The sequence below is a fragment of the Rhodamnia argentea genome, chromosome 3 (assembly GCF_020921035.1).
Source record: "Rhodamnia argentea isolate NSW1041297 chromosome 3, ASM2092103v1, whole genome shotgun sequence".
Classification (NCBI taxonomy): Eukaryota; Viridiplantae; Streptophyta; class Magnoliopsida; order Myrtales; family Myrtaceae; genus Rhodamnia; species Rhodamnia argentea.
The window spans coordinates 22,817,016-22,837,906 of NC_063152.1; the positions used below are offsets into that span (position 1 = coordinate 22,817,016).

Here is a 20,891-nt window from a genome sequence, read left to right on the forward strand (position 1 = left end):
TTTGGGCTTACTCAAGGAGTTTCTTTTCCTGCGCTTTATACGTTTTCATTTTTCTTTCTTCACAAGGCCAATTGTAAATTCAGTAGCAAGCAAGCTTTTGAAGAGCTGAATATACTCACTGGGGATATTTACCGAATATTTATTGTCTCTGAGTTTGAGCCTTATCCTGGGCGTTCCACTCCAGAATTTGCTTTTTGGTGGCAACACCACAATTTAGAGGTTTTTTCTGAATCCCTTGAAGTGGTCCTACAAAAGATGAAGGGCATAGTCCCTCTTTTAACTCCTAAAGGAGACAAAGCTATTGAGGCATCTTCGATAATACTAAGAGGCCCTGCCAATGGTAACTCTACTTTTTTTTTTTACAATATGACTTCATTCGATATCTTACTGTCCACTACTGCGGGTGGCAAGAAAAGGAAACTCTTACTCCCCGAATTACCAGCTCCAAAGAGAGCAACCAAGAAACAGCCAATCAAAAAGTCCGGTATTCAAGTTTTGGAACCTCCCAGTGAGTGTGATTCAATGAGAGATTCATCTCCTAATCCACCACTTCATTCTCTGATCAGATCTCGCCCAGCCAAGAGTAATTTTCAATATCCTTCTTTTCATGATTCTATTTGTGACTGTCGACACTTGTCGATTCTTTTTCAACTGTTTCTTCTATAGAGACTCTTACCATTAAGGTTTCTGCCTCAAAGATAACACCGGCTGTTTCTCCTTCAACAAAGGCTTCCTCGATCAAGGCGATTACTTCAGAACCTACAACAATTTTTCCTCATGTCGCAAAGGGAACTAGCCATAAATTGGCACTCGCCATCCCTTCGGGATTAGAGGAATCAAAAGAAGATTTTTCTTCTCATCCCATTAGTGAGTTATAACCCTATTTTGCTCTTTTCAATACTTCTTAGTTGTCAACTAATTAGCATATTCTCACCTACAGGTATTGATGAGCCTCCTTCAGCGTCAAAGAAGGATTTGATTCCCACTAGGGATCCTCTTGAGGGTCCTTCATCCATCTGCCTGCCATTAGTAACTCCTCCAACACTCCCTCCAGTACCTCAGGATGCTTTGCCTTTGACAAATGCTTCTTCCAATGTGGACAATGTCTTACCATTATTCGAGGAAGAAAAAGCTGATTTGGAGAGAATGAGGCTCACTAAACCGGTGATTGAGCAACCTCCTACCGATCAACCTCAAAATCTCCAAGTATTGCTTTCTCCCATTTCCTCTCAAGTAGCCATGCCAAATGGAAAGAATTTCTTGATCTCTTAGAGCCTGGCTATGGAAAGCTGATCATTGATTCATAGAGGGAAGGCAAAGCAAAGGCTCTTTTCCAAGAGATATGTTTCGGCAATCCATCTTTCATGCCTTTCGAGGAACTTCAAGAAGCCAATGATTCCTTTGTTGTCAGCTTCGTGGAGGCAGTGGATACTATTCGAATCAATACTCCCCGACTACCTCACCTGATTCTTGACGAGCAGAGAGGACTAGCCCTTCAAGATGAACTTGCCAGCAAGTGCAAAGATGCTCTTTTGTTCTACAATGACTACAATGCTGTAGATTGTGAAGTTCAACGTCTTTAGAAGGAGAAAGAGGCTCTTGAGACAAAGCTGAAGATAGTCCAGGACAAACTTAACCAGCATAAGGCAAAGAGAAATTGTCTTTGTCTTTCTATTCAATAAGAATACAAGAGGTGTCAGGAACTGGAGAAAGAGTTTGATTCTCAATGATAGGCAGTTGAAGTCCAAGAACGTCAAAGGAATGAACTTATGGAGCAGAATTTAACTTTAGAATTTGAATTACGATCCTTTGTACGCAAAGCCAGAGCCTTGTTATCAAAATGGACATGAACTTGTCCTTTCCTTTTATCAACACTTGATACTACATTTTTATCCCAATATTTTACTGATCTCTACTTCTCGCGTCTCATCGACTCCTTTCCTTGACTCAGTAATTCACATGGATCAGTAAAACATTTTGATATGCCTCTAACTTGTCGTGACGCTATATGAAAACAATCACTAACTTAACTTGATGGACTTACCGAGTACTATGCATGATTATAAGCCAATTTGTATCATCATCATTCAATATTTGGGAAGACGTGCCGTCATTGTTGAGGCTAGCGTTATCACTTAGAGGGGGATGAATAGGTGATTACAGTACATTTGTGAAACTCAATGCGGAATTATAATCAAGTAAGCTCATAGCATGACCCTCAAATAATAGATACACGTAATATTGCAATGTGTGCAGTTTGACTATCACGAGATACATTTATGAATAAGTAATAGTAAGGGATAGAGAGACTTGCACAGAGGGTTTATAGTGGTTCGGCTTTATTCAAGCCTACGTCCACTTATTCACACCGGCGGTCAATCGGCTGGATTCCACTAATAAATTGATCAGAGGTTATAACTCAATGATCTCCCTTGAGACGAAGAACTCCACACCAAACGCTCAACACTCCTGTGTACACCTCTAAGAATTGCAATAAATAAATCAATGAGAATATAAGAATTGAAGCTCTCTCGATCTTGGAATTTAGAACACTATTCCCCCGATCTTGGAATTGAAGCTCTCTCGATCAAGAACGATCTAGCTCGATTACTAGCTATTGTGATAATGTAATATATCAATTAAATCATCTTTTGAATCTCTTTTAAAGTTCTGGTTATTGTGCGCAAAATACTTCTTTCAAAGCTTGAGCATCATTCCAACGTCGTAGCTCTCCTGCTCAACATCCGAGTCCTTCGGAGTAACATCTAAACTACCTTTTGACGGATTCAATTCTGTGCATCCTTGCACCTTTGGACAATCTGTAAAACAAGTATTTTACCGCATTATCCCAAACCAAGAGTGCATGGATTGTTTTGTCAACTTCAAAATCACTTAGGGGTTTTTCTCAACAATCTCCCCATTTTTTATGATTAACAAAACCATCCATAGAAATATCAATTGTTAAGCAAAAAGAGGGGAGTAACATATAATTTTTCTTACTCAAATGTGGTCTTGCTAAAAGATAATTCAACACATGATGTCTTCTATTTTAGCAAGAGAAAGTTCTAAAATTCAAAATTCGATTTCATGAAGTTACGATCAATCTTAGAACTTGTGACGCATGTATCAAAATGATTTTTGATTTGTGTACGCATACGGGTATGGAGTATTTATACTACGAAAACATGTGAACAAAGGATTTTTCATAATTAAAGCACATGATTTCGTGAACTTGATTAGTTCAATGAACTTGAGCAAGTGTAATATCTCGAGCATAATACTTCTAGTTTGGATATTTTTGTACTATGATGCTTCGTCAGATTTCGTTTTGTACTACTCTAATAATCGGTTCCCGAGGCTTCATCAATATGCTCATAACCCGTTCACTTGTTCCACTTATGATTCTCGGATCACATGATTTGTTACAAGAACAGAGGAACCTATCTTTTCTTAACTTTTATAATAATCAAGAGTAATTTTACATTATCACTGTCATTCATATATTTTTATCATAGGATATTATCACAAATGTAGAATAATCAGGCATGTAATCTTGTTACCGGATATTATGATCCTGTCCTTTCTTAACTTCTCCCCTTTTTGTCATCAACACAAAATGGCTATAACGAAATACATAGAAACATGCAACAAAGGCTCAAATATTTCAACCATAGCGTTAATCATGTAGAGAAATTCAACGTTAACACTTCACTACAGAATCATAATCAAGAAAATCACAATCAAGAACATTAAAAGCATAAAACCTTTTAATCAATTCTAGGTTTTGTATTCCTAACCAGCATTATCAGTGGAAAGTCCTTCCGTTTGGACTAAAAACAGCCCCCTATTTTTTCCAAAAAGCCATGTGTAAAATCTTCCAACCCATATTGCCAAATGGCCGGATCTACATTGATGACATTCTTCTTTATTCAGTTGATGAAGAATCTCATTGTAAGCTCCTCACTCGGTTCGCTGAGATTGTAAAAAAATATGGCATCATGCTCTCTAAAAAAAAAGATGATCATTGCCCAGAAGGAGATAGAGTTCCTTGGTATGCATCTCAAAGATGGAAACTACTGTCCGGGACCTTATGTTGCAGAAGATTTGCAAAAATTTCCAGACAGTAACCTTACTATTAATCAAGTACAAGCTTTTCTCGGCATCGTTAACTACCTCGGAGACTTTGTTCCTAAAGTTTCAAAGGTACTGCATCCACTCCCGAAGTTACTAAAGAAGAATGCGCTACCATAGGGACCAAAACAAACAAAGGCTATCAAATACCTCAAAGAGATTGTGCAACATCTCCCCCTCTGCAAATCCCTTCCCTCCACCGGGAAAAGAATTCTACAAACGGATGCCGGTGATAAGTATTGGGCAGCAATACTTCTTGAAGAGCTTGATGGTAAGCGGAAAATTTGTGCATACAAAAGTGGTAGGTTTACCAATGCAGAAATGCATTACCACTCCACCTTCAAAGAAATCTTAGCGATCAAATATGGCATCAAAAAATTCAAGTTTCATCTCATTGGTTACCATTTTCTTGGGGAAATGGACATCTCCTCATTTCCCCAAATGCTGAAGTTCAAATAGAAACAAATTCTTCACCCTCAGCTTTTGAGATGGGCTGAATGGTTTTCAAAAAATTCTTTTGATGCCAAACATATTTCGGGAAAGAAAAATGTCATTGTAGACTTTTTCTCCAGGCCTAAAGAACTCACCTCCTCTATTAACATGTATGTACGAAAACAACCCTCAAACAGTACTTTTCGTACAGTTAATATGAGAGAACACAAATGGTCTTCCCATCAGTATCCTCCCGATGTCCCCGACCTGATCCAAAACAATCGGTTTTCATCGGGTGTTCATCTCCTGCTCCGGCATTACCACTATCATATCTTCGGAGATTATGGTGGATTAATGTTAAAACCAAGTCTCGGTTATGATTACCCTTTCGTCCGACCCCTTCGTTGGTCTCCGGATGAAGAACTTCCGGAAGAGCTTAAATGGATGTTTTGGTATATGTTTAACCTTTACCATGCTGCCATAGAATTTCCTACGGATAAAATCAACAAGGTTTTATCTCAAGCTCTTTTCGGAGATTACGTAACCCATGATCAAAGATATCTTATGGACATGCTGATATGGTTCCAACCTCTTCAAGCTTAGAATAATTATTTCAAATTGCAGTGTAGAGTTGGAAGACCGGAACCGTAAAGACACACGGTCGTGATTTTTCACAATCCATGGTGTTTTACAAGACCAATAAGAGATAGGCGTATAGATGCAGCACAAGTTGGAACTTCAACTTTCAAGCCAGATCTTCCGGAACAAGTTGCTCGAATTCATCGGACTTTTGCAAAGACAATCATGGAAATTTCTCATGAATATAAGGAACTCCAAAGGATTCTGTGTCAAGCAAATAGAGTCATCCCTCCAAAAGTTTGGCCCTAGTCGACCGGTTGCTCATGGGATAGACTTAGCACGCATCCCAACACATTTCAAGCTCTCGAGGAATTCCAAAGAAATCATCCAGTCTCTTCCATGAACATAGATGATTCGCAGAGCTCGTATGACCCATGGGGTGGTCCTTTATCTCAAGATCCTTATGATCTTCCTCAGCCAGTACTACCCGGTCAATACATCCCATCCAGTTCCAGAGATATTCCATCCAGCTCCACGAATATTCCGTTTGAGACAAGTGGCATTCCTGATTATCCGAAAGCCGATAGGCTAATCTCCGAGTATAAAGAAAGACAATTATTGAAAGCCTACAAGCAGCAAAAGGATGGATCCGACAGCTCAGATAGTGATGATGCGAATTATTATCCCTCGTGATGAAACGTCGTATCATCCCGCTCGGTCTTTTTATCCCGTCAATAATGTGTGTCTTGTGTGATGAAATAATTGATCATTTGTGGTCAAAAGTTGTTATAATGGTTGCTACCACGGCTCCCTTGACTTTTGTAACCTCCCCAAGAAAGTTAAATAATTGAACATTTAATGGTATTATCTCCTCTTCTCTCTTGCCCAATCTCTTGAAATACTTGTACGGCATGAGGTTTAAGGTTGCCCCTGCATCTACAAAAATCCTACCAACAGGTCGCCTATTAACCTTGCCAGATATGATTAAGGACTTCAGGTGCTTAGCTTTATCCACTGGCACCTTCTCAAACTCCATTATTTCATTGTCAAAGAAATGAAATTCAACCGCAGCCATTCCTTTCTTGGAAATATGTTTAGAGTCTTCTTCCACGATCAGACAAGCCCCAAATTTTGATGGAAGCTTTGCGTGAACCATGTTAATTCTCATCCGTGAACCATGTTCCTTTCGCATCTTAGATTGCCTTGATCGGTCATTCTTGTTGCCCTCTTGCGGTGACCCTATACTACTCCTTCTAAAATCACTCTTATGCTTCGAGCTAAGTGTTACAAGAAACTGCTCAAAGTTTATTGTTTGCGGTGTGTCCCGAATCATTTTCCCTTTTGCCAACTCGGTATCAGAATAACTCCCATGGAGATCGGTAGAGGCAACTTTTTCTGCATTAGTGACTCTCGCTTCTAGAGAATTGCGTTTCCAAACCCAATTCCTCCTTTTTGAATAAGGTTCCGATGCAGAAGTTTGTGGTATCACTCTTTCTACTCGAGCAATTTCTAGGCTTCTTTATTTACTCTTCATTCTCTAGAACCTCCTTTTGATAGTTTGATAAGATGCATGCCCAAGTAGTTTAACTACCATCCATTTCTCTTCGGGGAGATTGTATGGGATCCCGACTTTTTTTTTTTTTTTTTTGCACTTCATATGAAGCGTAGTCTAGTGGTGGATCTTCAAACTCATATCCCCAATCCGTTGGTTCAATTGGGGATGACAGATATGGGTTGTGATCCAACGAATCACCATGATGCACCACATAATCGAATTTATCACTAGGTTCCCGAGAAAACCTACCTTAGGATCTCCCTTATTATATCGCTGCATAAGACTTTATTTTTCTCAAGATTCTGTGTGGTTCCAATGTCGTTGCAAACTTGACTATCGGTTTGATTGACCGCATGTACCTGCATTAGCTGATTGTGTTGTACCTCCTTCATTAGCTCTTGAGAAAGGTAGTTCGTGGACACAATTTTAGACTTTATTTATGGCCTACCTTCTCTTCGGACATACGAGCCGGATCGGTATCTTCCTCTTCGTCCTCTTATGAACCGATACCTTGGAGAATGTCAAACTTGATTGTCCAACTCTTGAAGGCAACGAGCACAGAGCTTGTTATCATTATACCTTGATGGAGTGTGGATGTTGACCATACCAGTCATCTTTGGAAAAGGATCCATATCTACCTCCATAGGAGCTTTACCTTTCTCATTAGCAAACTTGATTTTGCCTTACCGAATCACTTCTTGAATTGTCTTTCAAAAGACAATACAATTTACCGTATTATGACTTGTTGATGATGCCACTTGCAATACCTTTTGTCGACTAACTCCTCTTTAGATTGGATTTTCTATCCTTTAGCTAGCTTGATCCACCCATCATTTCGCAACAAGTCAAATATTTCATCTAACTTGTATATGTCGAAAGAATAACTGTTCGATTCTTTAGTTTTGATCTTCGTAACATCTCTTACTCTTGCTGGCTTAAGTGTTGGGCATACATAAGGTTTTTCCAAAACCATAGTCGTGATAGCAATTTTATTCTCTTTCTCTCCTTCGACTAGGTTATCGAATTTAGTATTCTCTACAAGAGCTACGGTTTGCCGATTGTCTTCAATGGCTTCTTATATCTTTCCTTCAACCAATGCTCATATTTAGAAACTCTTGTGGTTAACTGGAAGAGATCATCAAATGTTTGACCTTCGAACATTTTTCGTACGTTGAATTTTAGCCCATTGAAGGCTAAATTGGTAAACTCTTTCTCAGTAAGAGATGTCAAACACCAATTTCTGGATTTCTTAAAACGAACGATAAACCGATAAGCCGTCTCGGTGTTGTATTGATACATTCTTGCATCGTTTGCCGTCACCTCTGGCACCGATCGGTAAAATTGGGAATTGAACTGTTTCTCCATCTCAAGACATGCCTAAATGGAATTTGCGGGCAAGTTTGTATACCATGTAAATGTTGTCATTGACAAAGATAATGGGAACAACCTTAGCCTCAAAAGCTCATTCATCCCGGCTTCCCTGTATTGTGCAAGGAAACGGCCAATATGTTCCATTGTTGATCGATCCTCTTCTCCCGTGAACACAACGAGCACTTGTGTCTTAAATCCCCTTGGATAAGAAATATTGTCGACCTAGTTGGGATGAGGATTCCTATAAATTGGTCTCGAAGCACCTCTGTTTATTCCCAACTGTTGTAGCACTAACTCACCTACTCAATCTAGGTTCCATGACCTCATATTTTGTTGGCCGATCCATGCCTCTTGCCCCTTACGGTGGACTTGTGGAGGCCTATCCATTCCTTGTTTCTCCAAATTGAAGTTAACCGGTGGCGTCGATCCGTATTGTAGATTTCCCATGACCCGTAGATTCGGTTGAACTCCTAGAAGCCTTAAGGGTTCTAGATTGGATAAATTCGGTGTTGGTTGTGCATTTTGAATGGTTAGATTAACCGTGTTAACCTTAGCTAGGCCAAGTTGAGGAAAATTATAACCACTAACTCAATTAATCAAATTAATTGGCATTGGATTTTCTAGTCTTAGTATAATTCTAACTGCTATGAGAGGTAAAGATTGTCCCCCATTACCATTATATCCAGTATTTGGAGGTCCATATACTGGCAAAAATGGAGTAATACCGAGAGAACTCACATGTAAAGGTAAAATTTGAGAGGACGAACCGAGACGTGATATTACCTCATTTATGGCGTTAACCACCATGGGCTTTGTCAGATCAGTTACATGCATCACCTTGTGATTGGTTACTTCATTCCGCTACTCTTCGAACATCCTCTTCATCGTGGCCACTAATGTAGCGTCAAGGGCCAAAATGCGAGTTTATTCCTCGATTAACTATCGTGGAATGTCGGCATTTCGTGGAGGTATTTCCACAGCCGAATTGGATGTAGAATGCTTCGACCGAGCACCATCATTAGGGTTGTTGACATTATCGGCCTGCACTCGATCACCATCGGATTGGTTTATGGTTCTCACAATTTTCTCCAAAACTCACCACGTAAGTCCCACCGGACGTGCCAAAAAGATGCTCGCGTGTTAAGTGACAGGAATATCTTTCACCGAAATTCGATCTTCAGCTTTTATCAAGAGGGGTCGTGTGGCTCAAATGTCTAGGAGAGTTCGAGCAAAATGTGTATCGATGGATAGGTGGGTATGGGAAGATTGTGTGTAAATGGATTGTGGATTGAATGATTATGTGTCAAGTTCCTACGATTTACAATACTGCTAAAGAAAGTAGTAGATTGTTGGAAACACAAAAGTACAAGGAATGTGAAGTGCGAGGAAAGTTAAACTACAATGAAAATGAGTGTTTTTTATTGATCGGTCGGGGGGTTTCTCCTCCATCACCACCGCATATGTATCATCCCTTACACTTTGTAGCCGCTTAGTTGATTACTTCAAGGTTTTCGAATCTTGAATTTTGGCGCTTCCAATAACTTCCCACGATTTTCATAGCTTGTTCGCCACTCGCCAAAATTTCAAATGACTTCTTTTTCAATCCATAACCTCTACGATCAGTTCATATTTCCCTTGATAACTTCTTCATGGTCTTCGTGGTCTTCTCGTGCCCATTATTTTCGCCTTTTGTTTGTAACCACCTTGCTGACGCGACTAAGTCGGCACGTTCATATTCAATTGTATGGTTGTACTTACTGATTATTAACTTTCTTCATAGCTCTATCAGCAAGTTTTCACATTGCTTTCAACTTACCGAAACTCGGGACCTAGTGACCCTACTGTTCGTTCAGTATCTTGCTCTCAACTCACCGAATCTCGAGATACAACGATCTTACCATTCGTTCGGTGTCTTGTGTATCTTTTTGATGTCAACACACGTCGAATTTTTACGGGATATATTTTACGATCCATGCATGTGGTTGAGCCATATTTCATGTTGATCGATAACACGCACTCTTTAGTTCTTTAATGTTTGAACATCCCCTTCTATATGTTTATGGCTTTATCGTAAGGTTTCTAAGTAGTAATTGATTCAATTCTTAATATTTTATTGCAAATTTGTAATCAGAACTTTAATTTCTAAAATCTTTCGAGCTGGTTCGGTGAATGAAAATCGGCCCGAATGATACGTTGGACCTAATCCACATAATGCCCACAAAATTACGGGTAGGTTGGCACGCAGAAATTTTCTAAATTTCTATCTTGCGAATTTATTCGATTTGTTATTTTTTGCCATAGTTTTCCAATTTCATTTGGAAATGTGTTTAACACGGACTACAAGCTCTCAAATTAAAATGAAAATCCCAACAAGATTTTCTTTTTTTTTTGCAGGTTTTTTGAAACTTTGATTTCTTAATCTATTTTAGGGATATGTTCACTAGAAGTCCTAAAACTTTTACAAAAGTACAATCTAGTCATAAAACTTGCAAAAGGTGCAATCAAATCTTAAAACTTATCAAATTGATGCAATCGAGTCTTTTCGTTAACATCGTCAATTTGTTTAATGGAAAATGCTGCAATGGCATTTTTAAATTAATTTTTCTATCCTACATGGCATTTGTTCTTATTTTCTTTTCAATTTTTTATTTAAATCAACTTTAAAAAAAGACTAAAATTTTAAATTTTAAAAAATAAAACTGAAGAGAACAAAAAAAAGGGTCGGGGCCATGTCTGTGAGGCATGGCCGCCGCCCATTGTCGGAGGGACCGGCAGAGGTCATTGGCCCATCCGAGATCTCCTACTCGTTTGTTTGTTTTTCGTTTTCTTATTCTTTCTTCTTTCAACGGGAAATAGAGGATAGACCAACTTTTCGGCTCATTCCGCTTAGCGATGTATTGAGACGAAATGGATCACTTGTTGTTCTTGTTTGGATGGGACCAGACTCTTCTGTCACTTGGTTTTGGAGATAGATTTCTCTAGCATTATTGATGCTCGATTTGCGTCGAAATACATAAAGCAAATCGCGTATTTCACTTGAGTTTTTACGCCCGATCGACATTTTCTTCTTGATCTTCTTTTATAAAAAAGGAGTTCTTGTTGTTGTTTTGCTGGAATAGCGGTTCCGACTAGTTATCGTACTAGCTCGATTGTATTTTTGGGTTTTCTTCTTTGTCTAGACTCCAAACTTATAGATCCCATCAAGAAACAAAGAGTAGCAACCTGCAACGTTACTTTTTCGCCTTCCTCAACACCATAGCGACCTCTCCCTCTCTTAGACAACTTCTAGATGCGGGTTGAAATGCCTTTGCCGGCGAGGCCTCGCTAGGGACAAGCGATGGTCGCCGGCTCTAGGTAAGGGTCGGCATCACCTAGATCCGACCCTAGGTGAGGACAGGCAATGCCTACCCCTAGCGAGGCCTCACTAGCCGAGGCATTTCAACCCATATCTAGAAGTTGGGGCCGGCGAGGCCTCGCTCAAGTTTGGCAAGTGCTGGCCACCTCGCCCAAGGCCAATAGAGGTCATTGGCCCCTTCAACAAGAGGTAGTGGTGGCCGCGCCTCACTGGCGAGGCCCCGCCCTCCTCTTTTTGTTGTTTTCCCATTATATTTTATCTTTTTAAACTTAATATTCTACTCTCTCTCTTTTTTTCTTAATTTAATTAAAAAAAATTTTAAAAGAAAATAATGAAAAATGTCACTTAGGATAAAGAAATTAATTTAAAAATGTCACGTCTGTATTTTTCATTAGATAAATTGAGGGCGTGGACTAAAAGACTCAATTGGACCAATTTGATAAATTTTAATATTCGATTGAATTTTTTGAAGGTTTTAGGATTCTATTGCACTTTCGTGACTAGTTTTAAAATTTGTAATGAACATATTTCTTTATTTTAGCACCGCTATTTGGTCGAATGCCAAAATTTATGACGTCATTGTACCGTTAATACTGTGTAAGAAATCCCATACATAACTGGTCCTTTCATTTTCATTCGACATTTCACCATCTTAATAATCGAAAAATGAAAAAATAAAATAAGAAAAGCCAAGATCTGAAATCAATAGCAAATGCACATCTTCCATCCTCTTCCTTCCTTTCAACTTGCACAGAGACTACATACCCAGACAACAAAATCACAGCAAAAGGGAGAGAGACGATCGAATCGGAGCAGAAACACAAATCACGGATCGGACCGATTGCCGAAACCCGTACGAGCGGCGAGCGATTGATCACGCGATCTTGGAAGGGACAGCGGGAGCATCGTCGACGCGCTTCGGATCTGAATCCACGGGATCAGGGCTAGGGTTGGGGGCGATCAGAGGGGCCCGGGCAGTGCCGTCGCGATCGTCGTCGGGGTCGTAATCGGGGTTGAGGGACCGGTCGATGGCTTCCCGGCCGCGTTCGAGGCAGGGCTTGCAAGCGATCTCGATGGCGATCCAGCCCAGCACCACTCCCGCGATCGCGATGAGCGCGCTCGTGATCGCCGCCATTTCTCTTTGGTTCCTCCTTTAGCGCAGGGATGAGAGGGACGCCGAAGAAGACGAAACCAGACCTAAAGGCAGTCTCAAAACGGTGCGATGGACCGAAATAGTAGACCCACCAACTGGCGCTCACAGCGACAGAGAGAAGATGCCGGGTCCGATTCCAAGCAGCCGAATTGTGCCCCTCACGGCCTTTAACCGCCCTTGCTTTTGAAATAAATTACAGCATTGCCACGTTCGTGTGGTTGATATAAAGTGGGAAGCATAAATAAGCATGATTTTAGGTTATAATGGGTCTAGTCCGATTTTAGGTTTTAGGACATGCATGATAAGTGAAAAATTTTCAAAATTAGAGAGCCGATTTTGACGGATAGGTTTCTTCATAATGTCCCCTAAGTTAGGAAAACTTCATCAAACAACGACCCCGTTTGTTTCGTGAAAAATAAAAAATAATTTATTATGGATAACAATTTATGTCTAAATATTATTGTAGATGATGAAATTTTTTAGTTCGTTCATTCAAGTAAGCGGTACAATCGATTATATCTCAGATAATATTTTTTAAATAATTTATTTTTCGCGAAACAAACGCATCATATATATATATATATATATATATATATATGTATAGATGCGGTCAATAAGCACAACCCACTAGTCATGTCCAGAGAGGCTCGCAAAATGAGCCAAAGCCACTATATTCATCGAAGCACGAGTCGATTTGGATTTGGTAGTCGTCGAACGGACTATTCAGGAGAATCTCGAGGGACTGGTGCGACGACGAGTCCTGAGAATTGGTCAGTTGCAGTTGTTCCACGAGACTAGCAAGTTGGACTTGCATGCTCATGAGCTCAGCTTCCGACTTGGCAAGCTGCGCTTGGAGTTGGCTGATTTGCGTCTGGAGTTGGCTGATGGCCCCGGCACATCCGTAGACAGGGTCTCGAATCCTCGTACCGGCCTCGTAAATCATGCTGCTCACTGCATCGTCTCTTTGCGATTCGGGAAGTGCCTGAAAATTTCTCAAAATGTCATGCCTCCATAAATTAATTGCTTCTCATAGCAAAATGGCACATAACGCTCCCCTGTTGGCCAACGCCTCGCCCTGGATCTTGGTGAGGGCACGGAGGCCCTCACCTGTGACCGGTGATGGTCGGTTCGTGACCCGACGCCCGGAGTTGTAAAAAAAGAAAAGAAAAGAAAAAAGAAACAAAGATTACAAAAATTGTAAATTTTGTCCACGTCAGCCAGTCATGCCACGTAGGATAATCGGCGTCTATGCCAGCAATTTCTAATCAAAATTAATGGCATAAAATGAATTGATATAAATACAAAAGGTTTAAAACTAAATTGTAGGTTGAAGACTTTTATGTACTTTTCCCGACAAGATAGTTACGTCATTACTTGTTAGGTGCACAGTAGCGATAGAACATGAATTTCCTCGACCAAACAACAGTAATCACTAAAGAAGAACGATAAAAACCCAGTCCGGTCCTATCCTGTGCTTTACCCGATGGTTCAAGGCACTCACACTTAATCAAAACTCTCCTCCATCTGCACATGTCCAACTTTAATTAATAGAATCTCATTACAAACATGAAGTTCTTTCAGCCTTGTCAACATTTAACTAAAATTCTTTACATCGAGTTGACAGATGAGACAAAGATTTCTTCCTGGCCCTGTAACAAGCTGTGCCATGATAGGGTAATAATAATGCATATCGTACCAGCAAGGACTTGACAATGTTGCTAGCGCCGAACACGCGGTGGGCGATCGCGAACTTGGCGGGGTCCGAGGGAGGGAAGTACGGGGCCAACACGCAGCTCTCCGAGCATCTCCTCCTCAATGCCTTGCACGCCGCGCAAGGGCTGGCCACGACCACCACCGGAAGCGGAAGAGCGGGAGTCGGACACGGCCAAGCCGGAGGGATTGGAGATGGAGGAGATGCAGAAGAAGCACCTGCACCTGAGGGCTCCATTTCGTGGAGTTGGAGCTCAAAACTGGGTCTCAACGAGCGTGAGTGAAGAAGGGGTGTGTGTGTGTGACTTGGCGTGTGGCGGGTAGCGATGTATATATAGACCGAACTTGGGGAGACCTTGTTTGACTCGTTTATAGAAAATCTTTTCCACGTTTGAAAATCGTTGCGGATGTGATCTTGTTTGAAAATTCCTTTGAGTTTGCATCGGGAAAAATTCAACAAGAATTTGAAGATGCAGAGCTGGAATTATCGATGCATGGGATAACATTTCCTTTTCTCAAACAAGACCATTCCCCTGTTTGATGTAGCAAAAATTGCTAACATGTATTGTTCTAGTTTAACTCGTCGGATTCATTGATCTGCACCTTGGATTTGATATAGTTTCGTAGATCAAAGATCATGTGCTCGATTCCGCGTGATGCCCTTTGTTGTACTACTTATCAGTCTATTGCTCAACAATCTAACGTGACTTGAACTTTTGGACTAACGAACCGACCACTTGCTTCAATCAACAAAAAGCATATAACCTGCACTAACATTTTCCTTCAAAAATGGAGAAACAAAACCCATGGTCGCACACAATCTGTATCTTAATACCCCAAAGAATGGATCTTTCGAGCTAGAGCATTTGAGCAAATCAACCTAATTGTGTAGATGTTGTCACCAAGAGCAGAGCCCACATTGGCTAAACTCGCAGGGGACCGAGGAGGTGCACAAAAGAAGATTTTCAAGTCGAGATGGTCCACGTTGAAAATTTTCTAAAGGGTCTGTTCTAGGGCCACGACGTGGCATATGCGTATAGGATATTAGTTTGTTCCTCGCTGGTTTTCTTTGGTAGATACTAGATAGAGATGGCAGTTATTGGACATGCTATTGCTGGCAACAGTCGCTCGGAGCTGTCTTCCTACTTCTTTGACCAGTACTTATAGATGACGTGGTGTGAGAGAGAGAGCGAGGTGGCGCAGAAGATTTGACTCATTGGGGAAAAGGCTCTTGGAAAGGCCCACCGCGACGGGACACATGCTTAAATGCGCTCAAATCATGTGTGTCTCATATGAAATCTATTAATGTTAAGAGTTAGATGCATTATTAGACTTATTGATGGGAGAGTATCGGCCTCTATCGATCAATTCTTGTTGGTTGTCCATTTACAAGTTTGATGTCCATCTCAAAAATGCTGATCTACTACTTAGCAATCGAAGACTATTCTGGACGATTTCCTTTGCTGTTTATCGATCTTTCAAACTGTCTATTAGGCTGCCTAGGCTGGTGAATGAATTCAGGCTTTATGTCTATTTACTTTATATCGAGTCAAATGTCTTTAGTCCTAATTTAATGAGTCTTAATTGTGTTGTGAGTTTTAAGAGTCAAAGTTCAAGTCCCTAGGCTTTTTAATGCATTTTCTGGCCGCCGGGTCTTTATCATATTTTCTAGTTCCTGTCATTGATGTCGGGAAGTTCTCATGTCTTTAATGCTTAGTCTCTTTCCTATGTATTAGCTCCTCTATAACAAGAAGCGACTTCTCATTGTAAACAAGCAAAGGTTTGAATATATTTTTATATATGATATTTTTCTCTAAATTAGTGAATATGAGAGTAAATTACTCTTATGCTAGTTTATTTATCTTGGAGAGTGGATTACTCATTGGTAGTGAGTCAAAATACCATTTACCCTTAGATGGTGGTTATCCTTTATGCTTTGCTGGTGAGCTTTTCTATTCCGAAGTCATTTATCCTTGATAGGTCCTTTAGGCCCTAATAATAAACTTCGTCGATCCCGATCGTTGTCATTGGGTGGTGACACGTTTTTTATGCATCGGTGGTGATCATATTCTATCCTACATTCGTATTCATCCGTCAATATCAATTCGCATACACTCTGTTCTATCTTTGATTCTTTCCTTGGTCACTTAAAACGCATTTGACCCATCCTGCACATGCTACATGTGCTCGAATCACTTAAGAATTTTTAGGGCGCAACTTAACAACAGGCATACTCCATCCTTTTAGTGGAAGGGTTATGTAAAATTAGATGGGCCAAGATCTCCTCATCTTTTTGCTCGATGATATGATGTATGAATCTCTTCATAGTCCATCAGCATTTAATGATCGATCTTCATATCATATGAAACGGTGCTGTGACCGAAGCGGTACGGCATGCAAGTTCCACCATTCTATTTATTGGTCAGCTAATGTTGATTGAAGACAATGACCCAACTTTCTTGGACTTTGACCGGAACTCTTTGTGTTCTTGCGAAGATTTGAAAGATAAAAATCAAAGTTTATGTTGGGAAATGGGAATACGTGTCGAGTTTGAGTGTTATATATAGCAGATAAAATTCTACTTGGTTATTACACAATTAAAGTAAACAAGATAAATGTTGATTTTTCACTCTAGTGAGTTTTTTAGTACGTTTTTTCGTGAAAGATAATAGTTGGGGATCTCTTATAAGATCTGTATTCTTCCAATTCATAGTGGATTTCTTGGCGGTTGGCTCTCCAAGTGAAATGGGTACCTACACTCCAACGAAATCACGTAAGCCTCTAATTTCTTTATCGTTTATAATTGATTTCTCTTATAATTTCTTCCTTTCACATTAGACTCGAAATGTGAGGTCCGTTAATTTTCGCGTTATTTCATGTCAAGTTGTATGCCAAATTAGAGTGCATCCTCTGGACAATTGACTAAAGATCCATATTGAACCACCCCCATTACTTGAAGCTGGCAGGACAATGAAGAGATTTTACTTGCTCTATGTTTTATATTGACATGTAACTCACTGAAGAGAATAACCAAGCAAAAGACATTAAAGAGGAAGAGAAAGTGAAAAGACAATCGGAGCAAAAACTGCCGTATAAAAAAATAAAAAAATAAAGAATCTGAGTCAAAACATTGTTGAACCACGTCTTTTCCGTTTAATGTTTTGCACAGCTTTAATCCTCTTTACAGAAAGCATTCGCAGCAGATATCGTTTAGTAATCTCAACTGAAAAGGCAAAAATTGCTCCCGGTGATGTCGAAATGTTACCCAAAACATTGTCGCCAGCGGCATCTCCCATTGTGGTCTCGAGTTTCCTTCTTGTAAATCTCGTTGACCACGTCGGTGCCGGCGCTATGATTTAGCGACCATGAAGCTTTCATCGGATAGCAACAGTGCACATATCTCCTCGTTCGGGCGACTTGGAGAATGGTCGGAAGTGTCAGTGGCCACCGGACGGCAAATGAACAACACGCATTGTATGGACGAGGGGCACGGGAGGAGGAGAAAAGTTTTCTATAACATAAAAACCAAGGAGAAAAAATAGATTAAACTTTTGTTGTATTCAGAATAAAGTTTGCTGTAAGTCTGGTGTGTGCTTGATGTGTGCGTTTTATTTGGGAGATTTAGCAAAAAAAAATCTTAAACATGTTGCAATTGTGTCAATTCAATCGTAAATTTTTTTTCTTTCTAACATTTTTTTTTGGTCGGGTTGAGCTCTAAAAATCTTATCGTTGCATAAATTCAATCAATCCGACTAACTTTGCCGTAAATCATTGACATGGATACTAGTGGCGAGGCCGCACTAACGTGAATAATTTTTAAAAATAGTAAATATTTTTTTTGAAGTATTGATTTTTTTTTTCTTTTTCTTTCTTCCCTTCCTTCTTCCTCCGGCAGGTCGCCGGACCTCGGTGACCTGTCAGAGGTAAGGGCCGGCGAGGTCAACCTTGCGGGCCTCTGGGGGGGAGAAGCTCATCTACGTCGGTTGCCGACGAGGTTGACTTAGCCTAGAAATGATGGGGGCGAGCCGCGTAGGCCGGCAAGGTCCGGCAACCAACTAGAGGAAGAAGGAAAGGAAGAAAAACAAAAATAAAAATAAAAAAGAGAGAGCGAGAAAGAAAAGAGAAAAAGAAAAAATAATTAAAAAAATTCAAAATATAATTGAAACATTATTAACAATTAACCTTTCAAGCCTTTGATTTGTTCTGTTTGTCTAGAGTTCTCCTTTTCCTTGAAGTTCTTTTTTTTTTTCCCCCTCATGAAACTTTTGAATCACTTCGTAAGTAGGGCCACTTCCTCATCATCATCATCGTTATTTCAAGATGTGTTATCTGCATTAGAGGTGTTAGCGTTAAATGAATAGCTTTCTTACCTCTAGAATTGTGCTCTTCGTCTTCAACTTAGCCTCATATGACGTGAGGGTTCCCACAAGCTCACCCTGAAGAGTCTTTCCAGTTGAAGTCATCTCATGCCTCCATTCCTTTCGCAGAGCTAGAAGCAATTTGTCTACGTCCTCACTATTGGTAGAAGCCTTCCCACGACGGTTGAGGCCATTGCCGATATCAGTGTAACAAGCGTACATCTGGGTGATGTTTTTATTGGCCTTCATCTTGAACATCTCATAGTTTCCTAGCAGGACGATCATTTTGGTCTCTCTCACTCGATTTTTTTCCTTTTGGAGGCAACTTCGAGACTGTCCCAGATCTCTTTCGCTGCTATACAAGAAGTGACTCGATTAGATTCTAAAGGAGATAAAGCACAACACATAATATGAGTAGCTTTAGCTTTTAAAGTGAGTCTTCCTGTCTATTCATCCGACGACAGGGTCAGTTGTTTAATGTGCAATTCTTTTGTAGAATCAGTTGTTCCTACAAACACAACCGGTGTTGAAATTCTTGGTGATGGCACATAGGGTCAATTCACGGCAACATTCTACAGATTGGATTCCATGGATTGCACGAAGAACTTCATTTTGCATTTCCAGTAGATATAGTTGGTCTAGAAGTGGATTGTCCTTCACTGAAGGGTACTGCTATAATGTTGGGTCTAATGATAACTTCTATAAAACAGATGATCAAGGAGCTAAGGAGACAGAGACTTACGCAAGACAAATTTATAGTGGTTCGGCTTTTCGCTTAGTCCACTCCACTCTCCCAGCTCTTACGGCCAGAAACCATGCTGGAATTGAATAGTTCGTAGATGGTGCCTCTTGCTTCCACAGTCTGTATGACAAGAATTGAACTCCTCAACGAAGATTCACAGAGTCTGTAGACGAAGTAGAGGATGTCCAGAAATAGAGCCTCTTGCTTCCACAGTCTGTATGACACTTTGATGGGAGACAACAGGAGCTGTATTATGCCTTTCGCATCTATAAGTTCAGGTGGGAGACGAAAGGCATAATACAGCTCCTTTTCTAGAGAAGGAGAATGTCTCCCACCTGAACATTATGCCTTTCGCATCTATAACTTGTCTCCCACCTGAACATTATGCCTTTCGCATCTACTTCGTCTACAGACTGCTTCCACAGTATGTAGACTTGCCTCCACAGTCTAGAAAAGGAGCTGTATTATGCCTTTCGCATCTATAACTTGTTTTACATTAATTAAACACGCACACTAGTAATATTTGATTATTTTGTCATCTTCATGATATCGTAGAAGATTTTCTCAGAACCCTTTTCCTTTTTCCTCTCTGTCTCTCCCACGTAGCTCTCCGTTCTTGTTTCTCCGTTTTCGTTTTGAAAAGTTGTTGTGGAGCTTGATACGATATAACCAAGAGTAAATTGTTGAAATACCCTTTGTATTTTGGTGCTCTAGCCAGTTATCTCATGCACTTTGAATTGGGTGAAAATGGCTCATTGTGTCTTAATAACTCCATCAAGAATCCATTCTAAGCATTTTCAGCAAGGTGGGGGTTTTTAGTAGTAGAAAAATCAGGCATGATCAATAAATCATCAAATTTAATTAAAACGGGTTCTTAACAATCACAAATTTTCATGACTTATTTCACCCAAAAAGAAAAAAAATTGGTCGAATATTTCACCAAATTGAAACTGCAGGAAATCACTGGACAAAAAAATCAAAACACGAGGGTTTTTCTAACAATTTTTCCAATAATCAAACTAGCCCCGACCTACTCCCTGCCAAATTCAAATTTACTTAAATAATTCAATTGTTGTAAGATTGTATTAACGAATGTCTAATGGGCACTCTATCAATCAAGGAAACATTGCAATGTTTTAACTCGTAGGCCCTCTTTTTTCCCTCAAAAAGAGCAAGCAAGGATGACCAGCCTGACCAATTTCTAATGCGAAGGTATGATCTCATGCTACATTAAATTGGGCTTGTCAGACGAGTGGGTCAGTTCGAGTTTGAGTCGGGCCATAAATAGTCCGATCAAAAAATTTAATCCATTTAACCCGTTCTGACATGTTTATTCGAAATGCAAATTTTTATGGCTCCATAGATCGGCTCGTCGATGTTGGCATTGAAAGCCTCTAGCTCAAACCTCAGGATGAGCACTGCTCTGCACCGTTCGATCGGGCCAGCCTCTCCTCTTCCTCCCCCACCTCCCGCTCGAGTTCCAACTTCCCCATCAACTCGATCCT

General features: G+C 40.2%; 1 protein-coding gene across 1 annotated transcript; it reads right to left on the reverse strand.

Moving 5' to 3' along the window:
* Positions 1–13,207: 13,207 nt before the first annotated feature.
* Positions 13,208–14,564, reverse strand: LOC115757608 (LOB domain-containing protein 11-like). Its single transcript, XM_030697908.1, has 2 exons — positions 14,273–14,564; positions 13,208–13,558 (listed from the first exon to the last, which is right to left on the reverse strand). Exons 1-2 carry the CDS (start codon positions 14,522–14,524, stop codon positions 13,208–13,210), a joined length of 603 nt encoding a protein of 200 aa, XP_030553768.1. The 5' UTR covers positions 14,525–14,564.
* Positions 14,565–20,891: the final 6,327 nt, after the last annotated feature.

Excerpts from the sequence above, each read along its gene's own strand:
- LOC115757608 (XM_030697908.1), bottom strand. The coding sequence starts at position 14,524 with ATGGAGCCCTCAGGTGCAGGTGCTTCTTCTGCATCTCCTCCATCTCCA. Across the intron at positions 13,559-14,272 it reads ACATTGTCAAGTCCTTGCTG|GCACTTCCCGAATCGCAAAG; the intron begins GTACGATATGCA and ends AGAAATTTTCAG.